Raw genomic sequence first — 1,036 nt, 5'->3', positions numbered from 1 at the left:
CCCCCCCCCCCCCCCCTTCCCTGCAGTGCGAGGCGGTGCAGTTCGACATGAGCTGGAAGGTGCCGGCTATCCTCTACTACGCCCGGAGGAACCTCAATGCCAAGTACAACCTCGTCAGTGAGTGTCTGGGGTGGAAGTGGCCATGTGGCCAGTGACGCCGGCTCGCGGCTGATCTCCCTTCCCCTTTTCCTGCAGTCAAGAACCCCATCGAAGCCAGCGTGCTGCTGGCGGAGGCCTCCCTGGCTCGCAAGCAGCGCAAGTGCCACGCCACCTTCATCCCCCTCATGTTGAGCGAGATGCCGCAGGCGGGCGACCTGGTGGGGCTGGACGCCGAGTTTGTCACGCTGAACGAGGTCAGGCCTCAGGGGACGGGGCGCAGGGGCAGCCCCTCTGGGTGCGCCCGGTCCCTGCGGGGACTGCGGGAGCTGTCGGTCACCGAGCTCTCCTCTCGCCCCTTGCAGGAGGAGGCCGAGCTGCGCAGCGACGGGACCAAATCCACCATCAAGCCCAGCCAGATGTCGGTGGCCAGAATCACGTGCGTGCGCGGGCAGGGCCCAAACGAGGGCGTCCCCTTCATTGATGACTATATCTCCACCCAAGAGCAGGTACGGGGCTCCCGCCTGGCCTCACACAGCTCCCCAGCCCCACGGGGAGGACACGGACCCACTCTGCCTCCTGCTCCACGGAGGGGCACCCACAATAATGACAGCACCCTCCCCGGGATGCTGGCAGGGGAATCGGGGAGGGGGCAGACCCCCCCACGGCTGCCCCTCGGCCCTCCCAGCCTGCCTCCACGGGCCCTGGTCCCTGCAGGTGGTGGATTACCTGACCCAGTACTCGGGGATCAAGCCGGGAGACCTGGACGCCAAGATCTCCTCCAAGCACCTCACCACTCTTAAATCCACCTACCTGAAGCTGCGCTTCCTCATCGATGTGGGAGTCAAGTTTGTGGGCCACGGGCTGCAGAAGGACTTCCGTGTCATCAACCTGATGGTGACAGCGCCGAGCCCCCCTCCCTCAACCCGGGCACGGGGGT

The 1,036-nt window shown here is 66.1% G+C and overlaps 1 protein-coding gene across 1 annotated transcript in view; it reads left to right on the top strand.

Moving 5' to 3' along the window:
• PAN2 (PAN2 poly(A) specific ribonuclease subunit) overlaps positions 1-1,036 on the top strand; it is a 14,724-nt gene that overhangs the window by 9,084 nt on the left and 4,604 nt on the right. The window contains exons 19-22 of the mRNA XM_009280054.2: positions 27-117; positions 196-353; positions 462-605; positions 814-993. Coding sequence (XP_009278329.1) covers positions 27-117; positions 196-353; positions 462-605; positions 814-993 — 573 coding nt within the window. The remainder of the gene's footprint in view (positions 1-26; positions 118-195; positions 354-461; positions 606-813; positions 994-1,036) is intronic.

This window comes from Aptenodytes forsteri, unplaced genomic scaffold, assembly GCF_000699145.1.
Source record: "Aptenodytes forsteri isolate BGI_AS27 unplaced genomic scaffold, ASM69914v1 Scaffold547, whole genome shotgun sequence".
NCBI lineage: Eukaryota > Metazoa > Chordata > Aves > Sphenisciformes > Spheniscidae > Aptenodytes > Aptenodytes forsteri.
Note: the sequence above shows the minus strand (reverse complement) of the source record. Positions and strands in the feature narration are given on the sequence as shown.